This window comes from Podarcis tiliguerta, assembly GCF_965153285.1.
Source record: "Podarcis tiliguerta genome assembly, chromosome: 8".
Classification (NCBI taxonomy): Eukaryota; Metazoa; Chordata; class Lepidosauria; order Squamata; family Lacertidae; genus Podarcis; species Podarcis tiliguerta.
In genome coordinates this window covers 54773447-54794103 of record NC_139541.1, presented here as the reverse complement: position 1 = coordinate 54794103, position 20657 = coordinate 54773447, and the positions used below count along the sequence as shown (strand labels likewise).

Here is a 20657-nt window from a genome sequence, read left to right as displayed (position 1 = left end):
GGAGTTATACCATGATGCAGTGGGTTTGACCTGGTTAAAAGAATGAATTAAACTAGACGATTTGGATGTATTGGATTTAGAAGGAGACGAGATTTGGATGGCATGCCTATCTAATAGATGAGAAAGTTAAAGTACATAAAGGCTTCCAAGGGCATATAATCAGAAAGTCTATATATAACATATGGGAGAAATATAAAAGACTCCTAGAGCCAAAAACTCCATGGTGGGCATCGCCGGCAGAAATTGTCGCAGTGAAAAAATTAAATATGAAAGAGAACTGGGCCACTTATAAAACGGTATTAAAGGAAGAAAATGGAGAATTGGAATTAAAGGACTTTACAGAAATTAAAGTTCATATTAGTGATCGGTTCCAATATATTCAAATTAAGTATAGATTAGCGAAAGGCAAAAAGATAGGATTTGAAAAAGAAATTTCTAAATGCGATAAATATTTAATACAATTTTTTTTAAAAAAAACTAAATTATACAATTTGAACTTAGAGTGGGAAACAAAGGATGAACTGGTTAAAGCATCCATGATTAAATGGGCGCAAGATATTGGGAAAAATATTATGCTTGAACAGTGGGGAAAATTGCGGAAAGAAGATATGAAATTCACTGCGTGTTGCATATTGAAATAAAATTACCTTAAAATACAGCATAGATGGTATTTAACACCTGAAAGAATAGCCAAATGAATAAAAACTGTGGTGATGTGTGCTGGCGATGCAGCACAGAAAAAGGCACTATGATGCATATATGGTGGAATTGTTTAAATATCAAACAATTTCGGGAAACTATATATAACGAAATGAAAAAAATGTTTAGATATTTATTTAGGAAAATATCAGAAGGTTTTCTATTGTGAATAGTGCTAGGAAGTTTAAAGGATAGCCGCAAGGCTATTGATTGCGAAAAATTGGAAAGGTAGTATAATGCCGACAAAAACAGAGTGGCTTGCCAAATTATTGGAGTATTACAATATATCCAAAACAATGGGAGAAACTGGAAGGATCTCAAAAGAGAAGGCAGACAGGGACTGGAAGGTGTTTAAAAGATACTTGCAAAATCATATTGAAAAATCTGAACTCCTATTAGAATAAACAAGTTCTGTTATAAATACTGAAATACTAAATAAGATGGATAACAATGTGTAACAGAAAAAGAAATAGAAAGTTGGTTTATAAAATAAAATAAAATAAAAAATATATTTTTAAAAAAGAAATCTGAATCCTAGCTGATTCAGTTCCATCAACCCCTGCTCCACCATCAGAGAGAAAGAGTCCTTGAAGCTGTATGTCATCTTGACATTACCTGCACTTAATTAAATGGACAGTAGTGGGGTGGATTACATGCCGATAACATCACCTAATCTTCATTCACCCACACATACCATCTGCTGGAAAATAAAATCTGCAGGTTTATATGGCAAAAAAAGAAAGAAAAATAAAAAGAAATGAACTGCTACTCATTTTCTCTTCTGGGCTCATTGCTCTTAGATATTGTGGTGTGTGTGGGTGTGGGTGTGGGTGTGTGTATACACACCTTCCTATATGAGAATTTTTTAAAAAGCTAGAGTTTTGTGGGTGTTTAAGGCATAGGCAGCTGCATATCCTGATTCAGTCCATTGGTCCATCTAGCCCAGTATTGTCTACACTGATTGGCAGCAGTGGTCCAGGGTTTCAATAAGGAGTCTTTCCCAGCCATACTTTGGGATAGAGCATAGGGAGCCTTATCCGTGCAATGTCCCGACTCACTGCACGATATATTCCTCATCTGCAAATAGATTGTCGGTACCATTTGGCAAGTGTTGAAAACAGTGCCTACGTTTGAGGACTATGCCTGTTTTCTTTTGGTTGCCCAAAGAAATTGAGTAAAAATGACCTCTTCTTTTCTTCCGCTGTTAGAAACCATGGCGAGCCCAGCAAAAGAGAACAATTACAGAATGAAGAGCTACAAAAACAAGGCACTGAACCCGGAGGAGATGCGCCGGAGGAGAGAAGAAGAAGGGATACAGCTACGCAAACAGAAGCGGGAGCAGCAGGTAACTCCTGTGTGGGTGGTGAGCAGGGCATGCAGGTTGACCAGAAATATGGCCCAGGCTGATAGTTTCTACTTCTGGCTGTGCTCTGTGTTTCTAGAGTGTAGGAGACAGATGAGTTTCAACTTCTTGTGTAAATGGTTCTTTGGTCATTGCCATCACTGGCTATGCGGTTCCTAGGCAGCTGGCAGACCAACAAAATAGATAATAAAACATTGGGGTCTGAATTGACCTAACCACTTGACGGCTTAAAGTTGCAGGTAGGTGGGTGGGTTCCAGTTTTAATTAGTGGACACATGCATTACCTGGGGCTGTCTTTGATCTGGTATGCTACCGTAACAGGTAATGAGATGAAGTACTAGAGAGCCTTTCCTTTTAATAAACAAAACTACTGTTCTTGATCTCCCACTTGTATCTCAAAAATGCCCTTATATGGAGTTTCAGTAAAATGCAAATAAACTAAATTTCTAGACAGTGCCTTTACACAGTGTTCAACAACTTGAACACTGTGTAAGGCACCAGTGTTTCCTGATGAGGAGTTAGTGTTGCTCTATATCTGTTTCAGAAAATGTGGTTCTGCAAATTGGATTTGGGGAGGGGGCAGCAGGGGAGGGAGGCAAATCACAAATTATACTTGTAGATTGTGAGGCTTGAGGAACAAGTAGCAAGCCAGGATGTGCTGTGTCTCTTGCTAAGCTAACTGCAGCTGAAGTAAACAGTGCTTTGGAGGATTGAAAAAGGTTGTTTATTGTTGTTTATTGCCAGCAGTGCACACACTCCTCTTCAGTCATACTGCACTATTATAGAATTTGTGTCCTAGAACTCTTGATTTCTTAGAAGTGAAGAATCCTCACAAGAGGATTTCATGACTGATGAATCTGAAATGCTGATGGGAACAAATAGAACCCTGCTTTCAAAGAGTGAAGGGGACTACAGTGACCTGAAGGCATTTGCTTATGCCCAACGTTTGGCATTTTTGTTTGCCATTGATTTGATACATATCCATTTTCTCTTTCAGCTCTTTAAACGAAGAAATGTGGAGCTAATTAATGAAGATGCTGCTATGTCTGACAGTCCTCACGTAGACTCATTTGTCAGTTCCACCACAGGTGGGGTAAGTATTCTCAGAAGCTGTGTCCTATTCCCATCTAATAGCATTTATTGTGCTTTGGCTTATACCACTATAATCTTACTAGTACAGAAATGAAGAACTGTTTTAAGTAACTTAATTTACTCTCTGCTGTTCCTTTTTAGTTTTTTTGCAGATGTGTAAGATGAGGACCTGGTTTATTAATTAAAAATAAAATAAAAGGACCTTACAAGATCTAAGCCTGCATGTTCTTAGGTCCAGTTTGGTAGTTTCTCATCTGAAGAACTGTTAGATTTGGGCATTGCTTTGAAGAGCTAGACTTAGGACTGTTATATATGGGGTTTTTTTTTCAGGAAGGTGTAATCACAAGGGAGATGGTGGAAATGCTGTTCTCCGAGGACCCTGATCTTCAGCTACTAACTACCCAGCGCTTCAGGAAACTGCTTTCAAAAGGTAAATATAGCTATTTAGAATTTTCTATTGTAAATAGAAATTGTAGGAATGTTGTGTGTATTTTGTTTGTTTGGTTGACCTTGAGATGCTTTAATTGCTTAAATAGTTTGCCAGAAACTTATGAAAAACTCATGAATGAAAGTGGACTGAATAGGTGAAGTATAATAAGTTAAGAATGGGGATATACAAACATGGGGTTGGAGTATTGATAACCTTTCAACCCTGATTGTTCTTGGAATGAGAGATGGTGTTTTTAGATTTTTAAACCATTTCTTGACCCTTTCCAACAGTGCCTATGGATGTATGTGTGCCCTGTTGGCCCTAATTTGAAGAGCTTCTTATGAAGAAAGCAGATGGTTTTAAACAAACCTGAACATAGGGTTAAATCACATATATACACATAGGACCTGAACTGGTGCCATAGTGGATCAGTGGATGAAGATGTCAACCTTGTGAGTGGCAGCTGTGAAAAAGCCAAGTTCCATTTTAATGATCCTCAGGAAAGGGATTGAAAATAAAAGTGGCAATGTCATAATACTGTTTTACAAATCTTATGGTGTGACTGTACTTGGCGTACTGTATGCAATTCTGGTTGTCTCACCTCAGAAAGGATATTATAGAGCTAGAAAAGTTTGCGAAAAGAGCAACCCTGATTTCCAATGAGGAAAGGTTGCAGCATTTGTGGCTTAATGTAGAGAAAAGATGAGCAAGGAGTGATATGAGAGGTCTGTAGACCTATGCATGGTGTAGAGAAAGTGGGTAGAAAAGTGAGTTTTTTGCTGTCTTTCATAACATTAAAACCTTGACCATTCAATGAAGCTGAATGTTGAATAATTAAGGGGTGTGAGTCATTGAGAGAAAGTACCTATCCACATAGTGCATAATTAAATTGTGGGATCTGTTTCATATCTTGATGGCTTTAAAAGAGGATTAGACAAATTCATGTAGGATAAAACTATGTTCTGTCTCTAGAATGCCTCTGTTTATCAGTTTCTGGGAATAGCAAGTGAGGAGAGAGTGCTATTGCACCAGTGTCTTGCTTGCAAGATTCCCATAGGTATTCCACTGCCACTTGGGGAACATGATGCTGGACTATATGGGCTCTTCTGACGTTCTTATGCTATATTCTTAATGCAACGGCCATTTCAATTTAGAATATTAGAGTCTTGAAAATACGGATGGCCTGGTGGTGGTGAGATTTCCGACCTTGAGCTCTATGTTGTCCACCCCATGCAGGAGCTAGGCGTTTGTCAATATGTAATCATCCCTTGCCCCAGGTGTAGCCTTCAGTGAATGCTGAGAACCTCAGCTGTCGGAACAAATATCTTGCCTTCGTGTCAGTGATGGAAACCGATAAAAAGGGCATCTTTGCTTAGTGATGTTAAATTCTCGAGAATAATTTTTTGGAGAATATTCTCGATTAATGAGAATATTAGAGAATTTTCATTTAAAATAGGAGAATATTCATTTTAATGCATTGAAAATGATATAATACATATGACTTGCTAAAAAAAAAATCTTCATTAGCACGTTATGCTGCCAGCTCTGCCAAAATATCTTGTGCAGCATTTGGTACACTTGCTGATATTTTGAGATCAGTGAACTCAGTACCTTGAATTTGTTCATCTCGTGATAAATGAACGCCATTATACTTGGGATGAAGGATATTTGCAGCAAAGTGACTTGGCTGCAATGCCATTTCTTTTCTTAACTGCCTCTTTCAGCTGTTTCTCTCCTTGCTCAAAGGCATCACTTTTTCAAAGTGATCTACTAGTTCTTGAAATGACTTAACCCCCCTACTTAACCTTGGTGTGTCCGATTCTAATAATGTTATCCATTTCACTATTGGAGCAATAAGGTCATGAAATTTTAGTACTCTTAGCCAACATACTGCCTCAGGGACTTTATATGATTTGATAAAATATCTTCCACTTTTTCTTTTACAGCCAAAGCTTTTAAAGCATACTTTGTGTCTGACAAACTCTTAAGGCAAAACTGAAGAGAGCTGTGGAGAATATTCTACGGAGAATTTTCTAGCAGAGAATATTCTCATTCTTGAGAATATTCTCCGGAGAATATTCTCACCTCACATCACTATCTGTGCTAACTGCTTACAAACTAAGTACCTATGTGCTATTTTAGCATCCCACTGGTGTCGTGGAGAAAAAAGTATGTGTTAACAGTAGTCTTTCCCCCTTTGTTTAGAGCCCAATCCTCCAATAGATGAAGTGATCAATACTCAGGGTGTGGTGGACAGGTTTGTGGAGTTCCTCAAAAAAAGTGAAAACTGCACATTGCAGGTAAGTGAGAACGAGATTCCATTGCATTTGGTGTTCAGTGCTATCGACAAGGTTGTCATCTGTTTCTCTGGAAATTAAATTGGCCCTGTTGTCACTCTTAGTGTTTGTGCCTTTGCATGGGGTTGTGACTGTAGCCACGACTGTGGTCTGACTTTCCTTCCCACCAAACATTAAGCATCCGCCCACAAACTTATAACATAAAAGCTCACTTACATGTGATGTCTATAGACTTTGGTTCTGTTGTTTGACTACCTTTCATTTCCCCCAGCATCAATCTGGGGCATGGTGGGGAAAAGAAAATGGAGGCTGTGCTCTCTCAAATTAAATTAAAATGTAAAAAGTTAAGAGTGATGCTTTAGCCACTACAGCTAAAATGGGTAAACTTCTTCTATGAGGGTGTCTTTTGTATCTTCAGAGAATCAGTAAAATGGCTCCTTTTGGGGGGGGCGAAAGGGGGGAGTAGGGGTTCCAAATTTTGCCTGTACACCCCCAATAGAAAATTTGATTAAGTCCTTTAAACTTTCACCACAGCCCTGGTCACGGCATGTCTACAAAGGGTCCAACCTCTGAAATGCTCTACTCTGTGAAATGTTTCTCTCAAGGCACAAACTGAACAGTTCTGTGAGAAGTCAGTTTAGACTTTCTTTAGCTAAAATCCAGGACAACGAATCCTTTGTTGCAGGAATTTCCAAACTGTAGTCCTTCATTCAGGTGGTCCATGGTATGTCTGTATAAAATATTAATATTGAATTTTTAATTGTATTTTTATTGCTTTTTTGTTGCTTGTGTTGTATTTTATTGCAGTACGATTTGAATTTTGTGGCGTGCGAATTGTAATACAATAAAATACAAAATTAGAAATAACAGAAGCAATGAAAAAGACAATTAAAAATCACTCAGCATCTCGCACAGCTCATTGCAATTTCTCTAACAGGCAGAAAAACCATTAAGTGGTCCACTATGTCCATCAATGATTTTCAAGTGTCTGGGGTGGCGAGTTTGGGGGCCACTGCTCTGTTGTACGGTGTACTTCTGTTGGAGACTTCCTTCAATTGGTTGCTTGTTACTTTTCAGTTTGAAGCTGCATGGGCATTAACAAACATTGCCTCGGGCACTTCACTACAAACCAAAATAGTAATAGAAGCTGGAGCCGTTCCGATCTTCATTGAATTATTGAGCTCTGATTTTGAAGATGTCCAAGAGCAGGTAAGGCGTTTTCAGGGAGAGCTTTTGGCTTAGCTGTGGGAGAGCAGTTCCAAATAATTTCTTTGCTGCAAAGCTTTTATATGATAGAAAAAGTTGGGTGTTCCCTGTTGCTTGTGAAGCCCCTACCCTGCCTCTTCAGTGTCATTGACAAAGCTGCAGTGATGTCACAGAAAGCTCAAGGACTGTCTTTCCCCGTATGAACTGACCCAGACCCTGCAGTCAATATCTGATACCATTCTTCATGTGCACCCTCCACGGGAGGCCCAGAGAGTGGCAACAAGAGAATGGGACTTTTCTGTGGTGGCTCCCCATTTGTGGAATGATTTTTCCAGGGAGGCTTGCCAGGTGCCTTAGTTACATATCATTAGCATTCCTTTTCAACCAGGCCTTGGGCTGTTAATCAATCTATGGCCTTTTAATGCGGTGTGTGCTTGTGCGTGTGTAAACTGCCTTGTGATCTCTTGGTGAAGGGTGGTATATAAATTTAATAAATAATAATAACAAAAGCATCCTGACTGCTCAGAGCAGTGGGCAGGGCCTGTGGTGGCATTAGTGCTTTGTAGGCATGCTCAAGAGCAGTTGGCAAGAACGGGAATGGGGCAGCAAGGGAACATAGGAGCTTGAATCGCTGTGGGTCAATGATTCAAAGTAGGGAGAGCAAGATCAGAAAGCTAGGGATGCATTTTACACTGATTTCAACCAAACATTTGCCAGTAGCACCCTACAGCAATTAACATCTGCCCACATTGGTGTGTGCAGAAACTCTCAGGAAAAAAAGCTTTGCTATGTTTTAATTGCAAAAATGACAAATAGCTGAAAGTTGCCACAAGTTATTGGATTCTTTGAGGTGGGCCCAGGGATTCCTGCTCCACCATTCCCTCTCCATTCAATGACTGAGTGCTGAAGCTCCTGTTCTTCTTCCAGGCTGTTTGGGCACTGGGGAACATTGCTGGAGACAGTTCTGCCTGCCGTGATTACGTCCTCAACTGTGGCATCCTCCCTCCCTTGTTGTTGTGAGTAGCTGTTGCATGAAACTCCGACTTCGGGTGCTCCTTGGCAATGCCTGTGTGCGTGTGTTCCTTTGTTTCCATTCTACAGCCATGGACGTAAAGATTTTGTTAGGTGGCATGAAATTGCCCTGGGAAGACCCAATGGGATTTTTCTCTTGAGTAGGATCAAATTGATCACCATATTTGGAGTCTGGAGGAGACTTCTCCGCAGACCAGACTGGCTAGAGGTCCAGGATGGAGACTCATTTTTCTTAGTAACACGCAGCTTATCACTCCATTAACATTAAACAACCCTGTAGGTATTTTTGGTGTGACCCACCTTGTGAAGGCCAGAGTGCAAGAAGCCTATGGTGGTTTAGCATGATGCTAGTGATGTGGCTCACCTGAGGAGGGATGCCTGGGAAAGATCTCTGCTCAGGGAAGAACATGCAAGGCCTTCCTTCCTTCCTGATAATGAAGAAAGATGGAATGGTGGATGAAGATCAGAACATGGATGAGAGCCAGTTTTATATTGTGAACCGCCCTGAGCTCTAAGGGTGGTATACAATTTTTAAAAATTATTGATTGATTGATTGATTGATTGATTGAATGAATGAATGAATGAATGAATGAATGAATAGGTTAAGACCAGGACCTGGGAGACAAGGTTTCAAATCCCCACTCATTCCTCAGTGACCTTGGGTCATTCACACTCTTGGCCTAACCTATCTCACAGGGCTGTTATGAGACTAAAATGGGGGAGGAGGAAAACTTTATATGCCACCTTGAGCTCCTTGAAGGAAAGGTGGGATATAAATGTAATAAACAAGCATGTTTAGTTGAGCAACAGAGAGGCTAATAGATTCAGGTTTCCATTTGGTCATTTAAATTTGCTAGGTGATATAAGAGCAGTCCTGCTGGATCAAGCCAAACACATCTCCAGTGTTCTGTTCTCACAGATCATCCAGATGCTTATGGGAAGCCCTCAACCAGAACAGACCATGATCCAGTTCTCTCAGCCTAAGCAATCTCTCCTAAGTCATGGTTGGGGAATCTCCAGCCCATGGGACAAATGTGGCCTGGCACAGTTTGCAGTTTGGCTTGCAAGATGGTCCTCCCTCCCCCCACCCCCAAATCTTGCTTACTTGCCCCCCACCTGATGTCACATATGATGCTGGTGTGGGGCAGATAGAGATGTGGCTGGATCTGCTGTGTGGTAGACTTCCCTGTGGGGAACTCAATCACATAGCTGGTCCCTGCAGAAAGCAGCGTTGCCAGCCCTGTGCTCAGCACTTTGCAAAGCCCCTTGCACTGCAGTTCCCAAGTGCTTGACAGCTAGCTGGCTGCACGATAGTTGGGTGGGACAGCCCACCTGGCAATCAAAAATGTTAAAATAGGATACCCCACATAAGCTGCCCTGAGTAGGTGGGAGAAAAGGCAGGATAAAACTTGATGATGCGAAATAAGACATGTCTTGCAAGTGTTCATTGTGGCATAGTAGGCATTTTGGATTTTGGATTGAGGTAACTCAGCTTTCCTTTAAACAACCCAGAAAGCTCTGGGTGTGTTTCAGATTCTCCTTTTCTACTTTTGCAGTTCAGCTTGAATTCAAGCTGTCGCTGAAAGGAAAAGGACTTAAGGATTAGAAGAGTTTTAACTGATAAAAATGATGACTGTAAGAACAAACAATCGTAATCACTAGATTTATATTTAGCAATGTAATATTTATATAAAATATAATTTGCCTGTTTTCCAGACTCCTCACAAAATCCACCAGGTTGACAATGACACGAAATGCTGTCTGGGCCTTGTCAAACTTGTGCAGAGGGAAAAACCCACCCCCTGAATTTGAGAAGGTGAGATATAAAAGTGCGGCCTCTGCCCTGGCACCTTCCACAGAATGATGTCATAGAACTCTAGACTATACCATTTGAAGTAGATGCCCACAACCACACTCCACCCACATGCTTCATATTTTGTAATGTGTGGGGCCAAAAAGTCTAACCCAGTAGTAGTAAGAAACTACTACATCTGGAAGAAAGTTTCAAGGTTGGCCCTTGGCAAAAATATACACTACTAACCCTGTGTTGTGTGTGAAGTAATGAGCATGCCAGGAATAGCCCACCATGAGCTTCTTCTACACGGACATTCCGTTGTGACACTGCTGTGCTCTCCAGTAAGCAGAGTGATTGTGAGCAACAGCCCCAAGCCCAGGGTAAGGGAAATGAAGGGTGGCGGATTTGTAGCTTGGGCCATTGGTTCAAACAATCCCTCCCCGCCTTCCCAAAATGGATTTTTATGTTATGAGTCAAGTTGGACAAGAGTTTGGTCTTGCAATTGACAGGCATTCAGGCATTCTCCTTCAATGCTTGCAACTTGTCCTGGTCCCCAACCCCAATTTGTCATGGGCTTATTTGTCATTCTGCCTCTCTTGGGATCTTACTATCATTCCCTTACCATTGTGCTTCTTGGTAGGTGTCGTCGTGTTTGCCAGTCTTGTCACGCTTACTCTTCAGCAGTGACTCAGACTTGCTGGCGGATGCATGCTGGGCCCTCTCCTACCTGTCGGATGGCCCCAATGAGAAAATCCAGGCTGTAATAGATTCAGGGGTGTGTCGGCGACTGGTGGAACTGCTGATGTAAGTGTCCAGCCTCTGAAGGATGGGGTGTGTGTGTGTGTGTGTGTGTGTGTGTGTGTAATGGCAGAGTTGCCTTCCCTCTCTAGCTGGGATTCATAGGAGGACATATCTCTTACATGGCAGGGATATGTGTGTCACAATTTTAGCCACATGTTGGCCTGAGGGAAATGTTGGCACCCTTTGGAAGTTTTACAAAAGCAGCATGTGGAATTAATATTGACCATTATTATGGCACATGTGGCTTCCATTCATCAGAAGGGGGATAATGTTTATGTACATTATAGGTACTGTACTGAGACCTTCTGACATAGGAAGCATGGAATGGCACCAGCCCCTGCATATGTGTGTGTGCATACACTGGATTTAAAATGGAATAAATAGGTGGGATAATGTGAACAGCACCATAATTTTTCTTTGTGTTTTTTTATACACACAATTAAGTGGCGCATAAATCTTACGAAATAAATAAAATAAAGTAGATGTCTTAAGTAGGGCAGAAGTACCACACTCAAAATGGTAGAGCATAGCCAGTGCCAAGAGGAGTGAAGCATTGAGATAGGAATTGGGGTGTTCCTTCTGCTCGGTAATAAGGTGGGCATCTTTTCCTTTTCTTCTTCTCCTGGCAGGCACAGTGATTACAAGGTGGCCTCCCCAGCTTTGCGAGCTGTTGGCAACATTGTGACGGGGGATGATATCCAGACCCAGGTGACGTTGGGAATAAGAGTTAAATGGGGCCGTCCCAAATTCAGGATAGGGAACCTACAACCACTGCAGAGGGCTGGTTCTGGAAAATGCATTTCTGTTAGGCTTTTGGGAGAAGATGTGAAAGTGTCATCATAGCAAACACTGGCTTCATTTGGGGGGGGGGATTTGCAGTCATACAGGGAAAGCCGGATTGTTTCTTGCCACTGTGAATTGTAACAAAAACAGAGACTTTTCAGGATAGCTAGAGAGCAATAGCTTGGTGTTCTTCTTTTGGGTAGGAGCAGCTCTCTCTAACAAGCGCCTCTTCAACTTCCCCTTTTCAGGTGATCCTGAATTGCTCAGCTTTGCCTTGTCTCCTTCATCTACTCAGCAGCTCCAAAGAGTCTATCCGGAAAGAAGCTTGTTGGACGATCTCCAATGTCACAGCGGGGAACAGTGCTCAGATACAGGTACAGCTTGCTTTGACTCAAAGGGCAGCAGACCTTTCGGGTCTTTTACTCTGGTAATGTAATGGGAGAGATGGCATGGGAAGGGCATACATAATTGGCTATTTCTCAAGCAGTCTCCCTGTTGGGTACCTGGGTGCTGATGCAATAACAGTGCCAGCACTGCATTTGCGGTCAGCCCTTGGGGCAAGGGGATACTCTCCTCCTTGTCGCCACTACTGCTTGTTCACCTGCCTGCTTTCAGGGAGAGGGTGTGCAGGTGGCAGTGGCGAGGTGGAACAGGGCCAGGAGGCTGTAGCAGTTGACAGCAGGCCACTGCTGGAGTATTGACCTTAGCAGGTGCCTGAGAAAGCCAGCCCTGGGGTGTGGCAGCCATACTGTTATGATACTTTACGGTACAAGCCTGGGGATACTGCAGGGAGGGGAAAGCTGTTAGGTGGGAGATTTATATTAATCTTGCTCCTACAACTTTTACAAATTGTAAGGATGGAAATAAGTAGGCAGTTTCTTACTGCTAAAGCAAAAATACTTTGGTATGTGAAAGCTTCTTCAAAAGAATGAAATTCTTCTGGACCAAGCAGATGTACAAGCCTGCCTGCCTGCTTTTGGATTGCATCTCCTAAGCAGAAGTGTTCTGAGACTTGTTCTCCTTGAATAATACTGCAGAAATGATAGTAGTCAAAGCAAACAAAATGCTCTTGGCTGCATGGCTCAGACAATGACTGATGTTCATAAGGAATTGTAGCATTTTTTGAAGGTAGCAATTGATTTCTACAGAGATCACCTGCAGCAGGATCTGTTTCCCCCCTCAAAACATATACTCCCCAAATTGCATCTTAAGTCATTTGATATACCTGGGAACCTTCCATCACATGCTTTCCCGATCATTTGACCTGAAACCAAATGCTCCTTTTCAAAAGATGGGTTTGCAAAGCCTGTAGCAGAAATTGAATAGCTACCTTCTGAGTCAAGTGTGGGGAACCTGGTCCTTTCCAGATGTTGGTGAAGTACAATTCCCATCATTCCTAGCCATGGGCCATGTTTGCTGGGGCTGATGGGGGATGTAGTTCAGCAATATCTGGAGGTTCCCCACACACCAACTCAAAGTATTAAAGACCCCAAAACTTAATGAAATGACATGTGAGGTTCTCCAGAATTTCTTGCTAGAATTTTTGAAAGCCTGAATCTAAAGAGCTGTGGGACTCATTTGTTGAGTGCCAGCGAGAACCTAATTTTCTGAAACGGCAGCAGCTCCCTTTCCATCCTCCCTTCCTTTGCCGTGTGGCAAATTGTTGTTGGAAACTTCTCTAAATTTCCAACAGTAGCTAGTGATAACTGCACAAAGCGCAGTGGTTTAAAGAAAGTTATCTGACAATACTGCCAGGCTGCTATAAGGAAAGCTTTGCCTGAGCCTAAGCAAATCTAGGAAAGAGACATCAGCCAGAATCCAGTTTGGGGAGAGTGAGCCCATAGAAAGGGAAGCTGATGGAAGGATTGAACTGCCCCATCAATACGGATGGCAGGAGTTTCTTCTTGCAGGAGAAGGACTCACTGTTCTCTTTTTCACATTCCCCCTGCAGGCAGTCATAGATGCCAACATTTTCCCAGTGCTGATTGAGATCTTGCAGAAGGCTGAATTTCGCACAAGAAAAGAAGCTGCTTGGGCAATCACAAATGCGACATCAGGAGGAACCCCAGAGCAGATCAAGTAGGTTGAGGCTGTTCTCATTTTGCAAAGTCTTTCCAGTTGGCTCCCCTCCCTCTTTGTATCACAGTGTTCTCATTGCCAGCAGTTCCAGAAGAACTTTGCCATGAAAGGACTTGTGGGATGGGTTAGGATACATCGTGCCTAGTCTTGACCTTGCTTTTATGGTCTTTGGCTAAATAAGTTGGGTAGAAAGAGGAGTTCTGCAGTTAGGTTGGGCTGCCTTTTCTTTTATTTTGTGGTGTTTTATTTTTTAAAGAATATGGAAGAACTGGTTAAATTGTGGAGGAAGTCAGAAGTCAGGAATGGGTTGTTGAGAGACTTAAGAATTGGTCAGAAAGAGACTACCACTATTTGTGGTAGAAAGAATGAGTGACATGTAACTCCCTCCCCCCACTTCTTGCTCTCATGAGAAAGAATGACCAGGTGCAAGCTAGGAGCATGGACAAGAGGAGAGCTCTCTCTCACTCCACACACCCTATTTCTTTATAGTTAACAGAAACTGATTATCACAACAATAGACAATTGGTACAAAACAGTTTTGGAAACAGCCCTCATTGAGAGAGTAACAAATAAACTATAGTTAGCATATGGACGCAGGTGGCGCTGTGGGTTAAACCACAGGGCCTAGGACTTGCCGATCAGAAGGTTGGCGGTTCAAATCCCCGCGACGGGGTGAGCTCCCGTTGCTCAGTCCCTGCTCCTGCCAACCTAGCAGTTCGAAAGCACGTCAAAGTGCCAGTAGATAAATAGATACCACTCCGGCGGGAAGGTAAACGGCGTTTCTATGCGCTGCTCTGGTTTGCCAGAAGTGGCTTAGTCATGCTGGCCACATGACCTGGAAGCTGTCTGCGGACAAATGCCGGCTCCCTCGGCCAATAAAGCAAGATGAGCGCCGCAACCCCAGAGTCGGTCACGACTGGACCTAATGGTCAGGGGTCCCTTTACCTTTACCTTAACATATGGACAGATCAAGAAAGATGGCTTTGCCCCAGTGTGGTTTAATTTCACAACATATGCCAGTATTCCAGAAAATGAATGACCCTCCCCATCAGCATTTTAGCCCAATCTAGTTGATTATTATCTTCACTCTGAACCCACCTCCCATGTTCATCAATGACTATCACTCATACTGCAAGAACTCCCGATTCGGTGTCTAGCTGTGTGACGCTGAATGTTATCTGTTAACTCTGTTCTGTTCTGTTTCACCTTTGTTTTTGTTTAAACCAATTCCTGAACCAGTAACTTGTACATTGACCACTAATAATGCTCCATATGTTGTAGATATTACTGCAAATTTATTGTGCTACAAATGCCATGAGAAGATTTGGTCTATTTATTTGTATCATTTATTATTCCTATGAGCCTTGTTTATAAAACCCAATTTAAAATTATTCAAAACAACAACAAACAAACACCCGAAACTAATGTTTATCAGTATTACTGGTGAGACAAGGGCATATTTCCCACAGTGTCTGCGGATTTCATTGCCTCAGACCATTAAATTGCTACATTTTTCATTAGAACAAAGGGCTTCTTTAAAAAAGTATTAATTCACAGCAGGTAAGTCTGATGGTTAGTGCAGCATCCTTGTTCAGAGCACTGTAATCTTCCTGTTGGTTGGCAAGCACTTCCCTGGGGGTTTGGAGGGGGATAATAGAATGTAGATCAAAATGTACATGTCTAAAAACAGAGTAGCACAACTTGGCAGCCAGGACATACTTTTTCTGTTACTTTCAGCACTTTAACTTCAGCTGAACCTTGCAGGTTTTTAAACCCTGGAATCTTCCAAGACTCTTGCATCTCCAAGCTTACCTAAAGTTTCTCCTGAACGTGGGCAGAGTACCACTCTCACATCTTTTGCCATAACCCAGCCCTTTTGTGTGAGAACATGGTGGGGCAGAAGGGCATGTATTCCAGGCAAGCTTGAGTTACTTACCTCCCCGCCGCCCCCCCCCCCACTTGAAACAGTTACATAAATTTGACCTGAACTTCAGTCAGTAACGTTTGCCTGTTTTGGTTTGGTTTCGAATATAGGTGAAGTTCTAAGCATTTGTGTTCCCTTTCTCAGGTATTTAGTCAATCTTGGCTGCATCAAGCCCCTGTGTGACCTTCTGACTGTCATGGACTCCAAGATCGTTCAAGTGGCCCTGAATGGCCTGGAGAACATTTTGCGACTGGGTGAACAGGAGGCCAAGCAGAATGGCTCTGGCATCAACCCCTATTGCAGCCTCATTGAGGAAGCTTATGGTGAGTTGGCTAGTCTGCATCTTGAAACTCTTTTCCCGAGGCAACTTAATAAGCATACCCTCATTTGCAAACACTTCCCAATAAATTGTCAGTGATTCTTCCTTCACATCCTCACACATACCTGCATGTGACCTATGCTCCTCCATCTCCACCAGCCTCAGCCACCTGCAAGTCCTTCCTCTTTCTTTCTTTCTTTCTTTCTTTCTTTCTTTCTTTCTTTCTTTCTTTCTTTCTTTCTTTCTTTCTTCTCTCTTAATGGCCAGAACCGCCTCCCGGACTCACTGGTGTGATGGAAGCTCTCAACTTCCTCCAAGGTCCACCTTTTCCTTGAACTTTTTGGCACACCTCCATAGTCTTCCCCAAACCCTGCCACAACCTTTGCCAACCTTCAGCTGTTTGGGACTACAGCTCCCATCCGACAAACAAGATTTGAGCACAAGACCACTCTCTCCTCCTCCTGTGGTTTCCAGCAGCTAGTATTTAGAAGCATTACTGCCTCTGAGCACAAGGGCAGAATTATTGACAGCTGTCTCCTCCATAAATTTGTCCTGTCCTCTTTTAAAGCCATCCAGGTTGTTGGCCATCAGTGCCTCCTATGGGAGTGAGTTCCATAGTTGTAGCTATAGCATAGCACCAGGTGGTGGAGCTGTGTATGCATAATAACAAGCACAATGTGTTTCTCCTCCAGGCTTGGATAAAATAGAGTTTCTCCAGAGCCATGAAAACCAAGAGATCTACCAGAAAGCCTTTGATCTGATTGAGCACTACTTTGGCATCGATGACGACGACTCCACTTTGGCTCCCCAGGTAGACGAGGCCCAGCAGCAGTTTATATTCCAGCAACCAGAGGCCCCCATGGAAGGCTTCCAGCTATAACATGTGTGCAGAGTGGGGGAAGGGGGGAGAACATCGTAACTTTGTTGGAAAGTTAACTGCAGAGAGCCTTCACACCCCCAGCCGTGTTCTCTTCTCAGCCAAACAAAAGGCTGCAAAGTGCCCACTCCACCTGTTGCAAAACAGCTTTCTCCTTCACTGACACATGGCAGCAGTACTTCGCGCTCATGATGAAGAAGAAGAAGAAGCAGAAGAAGAAGAGAGATTCTTACACACAATACATTTTTTTTCTTTTTGCTGCTGCACATGTGTGTCAAAAAAGCAGGTGCTGAGGTGGATGAAAGTGGAGGTGTAAATCAGTTACACCTTCTAGTGTGTGGTTTTCCTCTGGGGTTTTTTGTGTTGGTTTTTCCTCAAATGTGTATCTTCATTTGGGTACTTGAGAGATGACTTTTTTTCCAGTGGGAGAAGGCAAAATAACGTAGATCACAACCAAGGAATTTAATCCTGGATGCTTGGGTTCAACTATTTAAAAAAATTCTTTTTTGCACATCTTGATTTTTATTAAAGACTCTTGATTGATCTGCCAAAAGCAGCACTTTGGCCCTCATTGTTCTGTGTCCCCCCGCCCCCCGAAACCCTCTTGCCAAACAGCACCTTTTCAAGGGATTTGGGCCAAGTTGCTGCTGCTCCTGCCCCCTCCGCAAAAATATTCCTGTACCCAGATGCAGGAAAAGTTGGACAGCCCCATCCCACCAGGCATCGGAAAGACTGTCCTTCATGGAGGGATTCTTTTTTGAACTGCTTCAGAATTCAAACAGTGCAGCAGTTCCCACTGTCTCCTGAAGGCCCAGTCTAAGGAAGAGGAAGAGGCCTAGGTTAAAAGGACTCAAAGCACAGCTAACCATGAAGGTGGGCTTCTCTTACATTTGCTACTGACTGAAGTGTTGAACTGGTGGAGGAAACCTCATCCTGCATCTTTACTTGAAGAAAAAATTCAAACCTTATTGAAGCCTTTTGGTTCCATGTCATTTATTTTGAAAGGAATTCTTTCCCTTTTTTGGGTCTTGGCTGGCTGGGGTGGGGACAAACCTGACATGTTTCCCTGGAGCAGGTCTTGCGCCTGCACTTGGTGCACAATCTGCTCTCAGCTCCAAGAGTCAAGTGGCCTGTGTTTTCTCAGAATTACCTCCTGCTCAACTGTGTCGTATACATTCTACTTCAAAATGAAGAAGAGAAAGCTCTGTATTTTTTATATATTATATATACACGTAGATATTTGTCTAATTTGGTCTCCAGAGGGGGGGGAACTATAATTCTTCTAAGGTATATATATTAGGATACTGTGTGGCAGGCCTGCCTAGGAACACATGGCCATGAAAACCTCTTTGGTTATCTTGAGTTCTCCTTTTACCTACTGTAGGAAGTGCCAGATTAGTTGAACTCCCTTTACCAGGTATAGATTACTTGGCCAAGGCAAACTATCAGCTTATTTCTGCGATGGGGAATGGCCCCTTCAGATTGCTTAAATGCTTATGGTATGCACATATCCCCTCCCCCTTTTCTTCTTCTCACTCTCCGACATTTGAATTCAGGGTTCCCAAAGCATTCAAGAAGAGAAGTTCAGGCAGGTGTGAAGCTGGATGCGAAACCTTGGGCTGCATTTTGTAATAGAGATTTGCTCTTTGTTGTTTAAAAGGAAAAAAAGAAGTGAAACAAATGCCAAGGAAACTAATAAACTACATCTGTGCATTCAGTGATTGCAATCCAGATAAGACTGGAGTGAAGACTGTTTTCCTTAACATAACTAGCAATATTCAGGATCCAATGTGCAAAATGGCATGCATGCTTTTATTTGTGTCTTGCAGTGACCCTGTGAGGTAGGTTAACATCATTTTACTGTTGAAGGGGAATGGAGGCAAAGTACTCCTTACTGAGGCCACAGTGTTCTCTTGATGCAGCTGAGGCTTTGAATCTACTCGGCAGTCATAGGTGGGTCGGCACTCTTAGCTGCTGGGCAGCATTGCTTTATGCAGTTGGTGGCATAGTTTTAAAAATAAATAAAATAATAATAATAATAATAATAATAATAATAATAATAATAATAAATAATTACTGATTTTAGGGTGCTTGCATAGAGAGTATTGAATTGAAGGTCCCCACCATACAGGCATAGATCAGGGAATATAAAGGGGTGGGGGATACAGTCAGTTTCACTATTTCCTTTTTTGCCTTAAACTGATGCTAGGATTTGAAATCCTGCCGGAAGAAAAACAGCCACAGTAAATATATGGGCTTCTTAGTTCTTGCTGCAAGAAATAAAAGTTAAACAAGAATTCTGCTTGTTGAAATAACCCAAAAGGTCATAAAAAGTGCCTCTCCTGGGTCTAAGTCTCGGTTATACAAGTCGTGTTGCAGCATGTGGAAGGGAGTGCTTTACTGACACACCAATCTCATCTTCCTGGTGCAGTTTTTCCTTTTTTGTTTTTGTTTCCATGTAATATAAATTGGAGTGGGGAACTTGTGGTTCTCCGGATGATGTTTGGACTACAGCTCCCATCATCCTTGACAATTGGCCAAGCTTTCTTGGTTTGGTAGGAGCTTGAGTCAAATGCCGTTCAAAGGGCCGACAAGTTTCCCTTTCCTGATTTAAATGAACCAAAGGCTCGAGCGCAAGCAAAGCAATATAGATGCCTAGACATATTCCCTCAAAAGGCTTAGTACAAGTAAAATTGAATGTGGGGAATGTGTACCGTGCAGGTGCAAGTTCTTGGTGAACATGTTCTTCTAGGGTCCAGCTAAAGTGGAAAAGTTCAAGGAGAGGAGGAGCCAAAAACTGCTGCTTTCTGAGCTGTGCTAATGAAGAGGCCCTGCATCCCTTCTTTTATTTCGACCTAATGTTGTGGCTGCTATGAAGTGGCAGATGGGAAGAGGCTGGCTTGTTAATGGAACTGGTGGTGGACCTTCTCTTGCTACTTAATGACATCCTCTGAATTTGTACTGGTCTGTTGTCATCCTGTGACCACAGGCTGAGCTGCTGGGGGACGCAAGAGGAACATGGAGTGATCTGATGCCTGGAAGCTGGCCTTTGCAGGAATCCACCTTAGAGCCCACATGGGTCACCAAGGGAGAGGGTGGTGCCACTATAATGTGCTTGGGAGGGGGAACTTCCTCCCTGCTGTTCCCAGCTCCTGAGGGAGGCTCTTCCGGTCAGGTGTGTGAGAGAATTTGAGGTGTGTGGAGAGAGAGATTGTCCTTTTGATGGGAAGTTCTGTGGGTGGGTGGAGGAGATACTATGACCTTTTATATAGATTTGGAAGCTGAGAAAGAAAAACCACATTATGGTCATTGGGAGGGAAACTGAGGCAAGGAGATGGGGGTTAGGAAGCAGAGTGAGCAAGGGGGGAAGCCCCAGGTACGTTGATTATGCAAATATAAGTGGATTTTAATATATTTGATCTATATGCTGATGTCTCTGTACAATCTTTGTAATACACCCAGCTGATGGTGTGAAATTCCTGTACCACACAACTCCTACCTGTATTCTTTCCCCACTTGTTAGGAATTCCAGTCAGGCCAGGGCTGATTTTAATATGTCTGTTTATAACTAAAAACCATACTGCCTCGTCTCAAATACAAGCATATCAACAAATGCAACTGTTGCTCACATTGATTGAGAAATTTAGGTGGGGCTGAATGATGCTCATCCAACAACCAAGCTCTTCTGTCCTCTCACACTCCTAATAAGACGTTAGCTACATGAGGGACAAATGTACTTTCCCCTACGATCCCAATGATGTGAAAGTAGAGTTGGTCTGCTTTGTTTGCTTTAAAATATGCATGTAAATATGCAGACTCCTTGAACCTTAAGTAGGTATCCAGATCTACTTGTTCTGTAAAAAAATATGTACAATTCCTTTGCCTACTCGCCTACCTGCTGTTCTGGAGGTCTGAATAATACCAATTTTGGAACAGGACAAGGCCACTGTGACCAGGACT

General features: G+C 42.6%; 1 protein-coding gene across 3 annotated transcripts in view; it reads left to right on the top strand.

Moving 5' to 3' along the window:
• KPNA6 (karyopherin subunit alpha 6) overlaps positions 1-18433 on the top strand; it is a 31674-nt gene extending 13241 nt beyond the window's left edge. For all 3 annotated transcript variants that reach the window (XM_083453230.1, XM_083453231.1, XM_083453232.1), the window contains exons 2-14: positions 1908-2044; positions 3060-3155; positions 3485-3584; positions 5790-5884; positions 6959-7090; positions 8015-8103; positions 9836-9935; positions 10555-10718; positions 11345-11423; positions 11747-11872; positions 13450-13577; positions 15646-15824; positions 16513-18433. In XM_083453230.1, coding sequence (XP_083309356.1) covers positions 1908-2044; positions 3060-3155; positions 3485-3584; positions 5790-5884; positions 6959-7090; positions 8015-8103; positions 9836-9935; positions 10555-10718; positions 11345-11423; positions 11747-11872; positions 13450-13577; positions 15646-15824; positions 16513-16700 — 1613 coding nt within the window. In that variant the 3' untranslated portion in view covers positions 16701-18433. The remainder of the gene's footprint in view (positions 1-1907; positions 2045-3059; positions 3156-3484; positions 3585-5789; positions 5885-6958; positions 7091-8014; positions 8104-9835; positions 9936-10554; positions 10719-11344; positions 11424-11746; positions 11873-13449; positions 13578-15645; positions 15825-16512) is intronic.
• Positions 18434-20657: the final 2224 nt, after the last annotated feature.